This window comes from Mangifera indica, chromosome 4, assembly GCF_011075055.1.
Source record: "Mangifera indica cultivar Alphonso chromosome 4, CATAS_Mindica_2.1, whole genome shotgun sequence".
In the NCBI taxonomy this organism is placed as follows: Eukaryota; Viridiplantae; Streptophyta; class Magnoliopsida; order Sapindales; family Anacardiaceae; genus Mangifera; species Mangifera indica.
This window is the reverse complement of record NC_058140.1, coordinates 1,604,077-1,609,327: the sequence shown is the minus strand read 5'-3', so window position 1 is coordinate 1,609,327 and position 5,251 is coordinate 1,604,077. Positions and strand designations below refer to the sequence as shown.

The window sequence follows — 5,251 nt, the reverse complement described above, 5'->3', positions numbered from 1 at the left end:
TATAAGGGCTACCTTTAGGTTGAACTAAGCTTAAACATGAGTTGGTCTAAGCTCGACTCAATTTTGTTATGTCTAATTCAAACTAAATTTTGTTTGAATTCAAATTGATAAAAAATATTATTAAAAAATTATTAATGAGATAAATAGTATTATTGGTAAAATACATGATATCACCACGAGATACACAACATCACTAAAAAAGGATTTGAGCTAGACTGTTGACTAAAATTTCTAACTTGTATCGAGCTGCCTCAGTTCAACTCCATCCCTAACCACTTGTACTACGCCCTTAACTTTCCTCCTGGTTAAGACAACCATGTCAGCTGGTAACTTTCTAACCCAACTTCACACTTGGTAATTGGGCCCAGGCCCAAGCCCAAGCCCATTTCAAGTACAATCTCTCGTTCTCTTTCTTCCTCTTTATATCCTCCAGTTTCAGTCCTTCTGAGCTCTGCAGAATCATTACAAATTGCCCTTCAAGTTCGTTATCTAACGGTTTCTTTTTCACTTCCCATTTTGCCCTTCATCTCTCTTCATAAGCAAGAACCACTTAGATCTTCTCTCATCTTCAACAAAATCCTGTAAAAAAATGATCACCTGGCACGATCTCTACACCGTTTTGACGGCGGTGATTCCTCTGTATGTCGCCATGATCTTGGCCTACGGCTCCGTCCGGTGGTGGAAGATTTTCTCTCCCGATCAGTGCTCAGGAATCAACCGTTTCGTCGCCATCTTCGCCGTCCCTCTTTTGTCCTTCCATTTCATTTCTACTAACAATCCTTACGCCATGAACTTCCGTTTCATAGCCGCGGACACTCTGCAGAAAATTATCATGCTGTTTGCGCTAGCGATTTGGACCAACTTCACAAAAAATGGCAGCCTTGAATGGATGATTACGATTTTTTCTCTTTCAACTTTGCCAAACACTCTGGTTATGGGGATTCCTCTGCTTATCGCCATGTACGGCAAGTACTCCGGGAGTCTAATGGTGCAGATTGTGGTTTTACAGTGTATAATTTGGTACACTTTACTGTTATTTCTCTTCGAGTACCGTGGCGCGAGGATGTTGATTATGGAGCAGTTCCCGGAGACCGCCGCGTCGATAGTTTCGTTCAAAGTTGACTCCGATGTGGTGTCGCTTGACGGCAGAGACTTCCTGGAGACTGATGCAGAAATTGGTGACGATGGAAAGCTTCATGTTACAGTGAGGAAATCTAATGCTTCGAGAAGGTCTTTAGGACCCTGTTCGCTTCCGGCATTAACTCCTCGGCCGTCCAATCTCACTGGCGCCGAAATTTACAGCTTGAGCTCGTCGAGAAACCAGACTCCGAGAGGCTCCAATTTCAACCACTCTGATTTTTACAACATGATGGGCGTCCAGGGATTTCCAGGCGGAAGACTTTCAAATTTCGGTCCTGCCGATTTGTACTCTGTGCAATCCTCCAGAGGGCCTACTCCAAGGCCATCAAATTTTGAAGAGAATTGCGGACAAACAATTTCTTCTCCTAGATTCGGATTTTATCCGGCTCAAACTGTACCCGCTTCGTACCCAGCTCCGAATCCCGAGTTCTCTAGCTCAATTTCTAAAGCTACAAAAACTATTCAGAACCAGAACCAGAATCAGAATCCGAATCAGCAACAACAGCAAATGAATTTGAGCAATAAAACAAACCATGACGCCAAAGAGCTTCACATGTTTGTGTGGAGCTCCAGCGCCTCCCCCGTCTCGGAAGTCGCCAGTGGACTTCATGTTTTTGGTGGGGCGGATTTCGGAGCTTCCGAGCAATCTGGACGGTCTGATCAAGGAGCTAAAGAGATCAGGATGTTGGTCACTGATCATCCTCAAAATGGGGAAAACAAAGGTAGAATTTGAATACTAATATTAATAATTCAACTGTGATTAGATTAAATTTATCATTTTTTGTATTATAAAGCCATTCCGGATTTCGGTGGTGAAGATTTCAGCTTTGCTGGAAGAGTACACGAAGAAGAAGAAGAAGAAGATAAGGAGAAAGAAGGACCCACTGGATTCAATAAACTAGGGTCTAGTTCAACCGCGGAGTTGCACCCAAAAGCTGCCGCCGGAGTCCCGGATGCCGGTGCTGGAAAAATGATGCCTCCGGCGAGCGTTATGACACGTCTGATCTTGATCATGGTGTGGCGAAAACTAATCCGCAATCCCAACACATACTCTAGTCTCATTGGAGTGGTTTGGTCTCTTATCGCTTTCAGGTAAAGTTAAGAAATCAACTGTTGTTTGACCCATCGGTCACTTTTTAATACAATGGATTAATTTGTCCTGGATTTGGTTGCAGGTGGCATGTGTCAATGCCTAAAATAATACAGCAGTCAATCTCAATTCTGTCGGATGCGGGTCTCGGAATGGCTATGTTCAGCTTAGGTGGGTGATCTCAATTATTGTAAATCCAGTTTTCTTTCTTTCCAAACACTCACTTTTCTCCATTTCCTAACTGGGTCTGGGCTCCATTTCTTCAAATGGTACAGAATAATGCAGAACTTCCCAATTTTGTACAGACAGCACTGTTCTGTATAACTGAACGCATAAATTTTATGATATAAGTAGTTTGGCATCACAATTACTGACAGCCATGCCATTTTCTGAGCTTTTATGGCGTCAGTTTGAGTCTGAATTGGATTTATAATTCTTAGCTTAAGGTCAAGTTTACACTCATTTGAGCTAATATCTAGTGTTATTAGAGGGTTTTTGATGGGATAAACAGTTTATCAAATGAACAAACGAGTTAATCTCTATTCAAAATATTGAATTAAATTTTCAATTCGAAATCAATTGTTTGAGTCGAGTCATGATTATCCATCTTTAGCTTTTTATCCATGGGTAATACTCATAATACCCTAATTAAGCTTCGTTGGTCTAGTTCGAGTTTAGATCAAATCTATAATACTCAATTCAAAATTGAATCTAAACTTATTTGAGTTTATGCATAATATTATCGGAGGGTTTTTTATAGGATAAATAATATCATCGAATAGATAAATGAATTGATATTGATATAAACCGTTGAACTGAAACCTCAATTCGAAAACAACTTGTTTGAGACAACCCCTGATTATCCACCCCTAGCTTTTTATCCATTGGTCATAAGGGGTATTAACCAGCCGACATGTGGGTCAGGCTAGCTAATGAGCGACGTCGTTTAGCGAACCAGGGTTGGGTGATATAGGTTGTGATTGATGCCAAAATGGTCCATGTTAAGAAAGGGTCATTGAAAATTAAAATTGAATTTGAAACAGTGACAGCCAGCCAGCCCTTCTGCAATTTGCTCATCTTTTTCATATTTTTTATTGTGTTTGTTGAAAGGTTTGTTTATGGCTCTCCAACCCAAAATCATAGCTTGTGGCAACTCAGTTGCAACATTCGCCATGGCCATTAGATTCCTCACCGGCCCCGCCGTAATGGCCGCAGCTTCCATTGCCGTCGGCCTCCGTGGTAACCTCCTTCGCGTTGCAATCGTCCAGGTAAAAGTTCTCACGTCTGCTTCAGCTAAAACTTTCTTGCTTTTAGAATTTGTCCATCACTAAACCATCCTGTTTTCAATAGGCCGCACTGCCACAAGGAATTGTCCCGTTTGTATTTGCGAAAGAGTACAATGTACATCCGGCCATTCTTAGTACTGCGTAAGTGATAAATATTAATTTTATTATATATATATATATATATATATATATATATATATATATATATATATATATTTTGTGATATATCAATACTTATGTGATATCATATATGACACGCAAATTGGTAAGTGCAAATAATTTTGTTGATTTCTCTCTTAGTAAGAGAGGGTAAACTTAAAGATTTACTCGTGTGGGATATTTCATAGTTCGAAAAACCCTAGATTTTATCATAGTACAGAATTGTCAATAAGGGTGTTTTAGTGTGTTGTGGATTCTTATACAAGACTTGTATCATTTGATCATGTCATGTGAATCGTTATAACATGTAAAATGTGTAGCTTACCCATTAACGAAAGTTTCATAAAAGAACTAGAGCAAGCTATCTTGAGATAAAAGATATTCTTTCTCAGGAATTTGATTTAAAACTATTATATGTCCAAGGTTCAAATATAATTAAATGATTTTGAATTTGTGATAAAATAATACTCTGTCACATAATTATGCATCAATTTTCATACATATTTTTTTTATATTGATTTTAGTACTTGATATAATAATTTTGCAGGGTCATATTTGGAATGTTGATAGCATTACCAATTACTCTGGTCTACTACATCCTACTGGGATTGTGAGATAAAACTTTCTGAATGCAAGAGAGGACTTAGAAGGGAATATTCATGGCTTGGGTTGGGAAGCAATGATTGGGTAGCTAGAAAATCAACCGGGATTTTGTTGAAATCACATGAAGATTTTCCGGGAAAGTAGAAGAGTGAAGAATTAAGCTAAGCTCCAAAATAATTGGAGCTTTAGAAGAATTAAAGCCTTGATATGAGGATCATGCCCCCACTAGAAGCCAAAGTTGTCACCAATTTCAGGAGTCTATATTTTTTAGTGGAACAAAGCAAGAACAAGGAAGAAGAAGGAGACATTTAAGAGGGAAAAAAGGAAGCTGGTGGTTAGTGATTATAATTAATCATAATTAATTAAGAAGAGGATGAATGAGATTAAGAAGAGGAATGGGAAGAAGGTTTTTTCTTTTTTTTTTTTTGGTTTTATTTTTGTTGTTTTTTATGCTTTTGTTGTTAGTGTTGGCATTTGATTGTACTAAGATCCAGCAATTATTTGCCTTTGTCGTTTTTGCTTTGATAAACTTTGAGGCAAAGAAATCAAAAAAAAATTAAAGGGAAAAAAAGGCTAGAATGAAATGATGTTTGAAAGAAAGCAAATTGTCTTTCTATTTTGCTTTATGGGTTTTGTACTTTTGCTTATGTACAAAAGCTTTTCAGAAGCACTTTTTAGGGCCCTCAGCTTTTTGGTAAAGCTGAGTAATGGAGGATGAGAAACGTGAAAGCTGAGAGTAGATAGCTGCAGTCAAAAGCAGCTTAGTTTCTAGCTTTTTTTTGCTTTAAGCTTTTGGCCATTTCTGTGCCTAGAGGTGGCCACTGTTTAGCTTGAATAAGTAGGATTTAAGGTGAAGGGATGGTTTCAAAGTGAAGAGTTTAGGTTCAAGTTCTTCCTATATCATATCAGGATACTACTTTTAACTTACCTTATTATAGGGTTGGTCATTGAACTTGAAATTTGACTTGTTTAA

General features: G+C 38.4%; 1 protein-coding gene across 2 annotated transcripts; it reads left to right on the top strand.

Moving 5' to 3' along the window:
* Positions 1 to 454: 454 nt before the first annotated feature.
* LOC123215012 (auxin efflux carrier component 3-like) lies at positions 455 to 4,878 on the top strand. Of its 2 annotated transcripts, none has more exons than XM_044635044.1 (6): positions 455 to 1,862; positions 1,959 to 2,232; positions 2,316 to 2,401; positions 3,341 to 3,498; positions 3,581 to 3,657; positions 4,223 to 4,878. In XM_044635044.1, exons 1-6 carry the CDS (start codon positions 590 to 592, stop codon positions 4,287 to 4,289), a joined length of 1,935 nt encoding a protein of 644 aa, XP_044490979.1. In that variant the 5' UTR covers positions 455 to 589; the 3' UTR covers positions 4,290 to 4,878. The 2 variants fall into 2 exon arrangements, with proteins under 2 accessions (XP_044490979.1, XP_044490978.1); XM_044635043.1 differs by having other exon boundaries at positions 469 to 1,862; positions 1,935 to 2,232.
* The last annotated feature ends 373 nt before the right edge of the window (positions 4,879 to 5,251 follow it).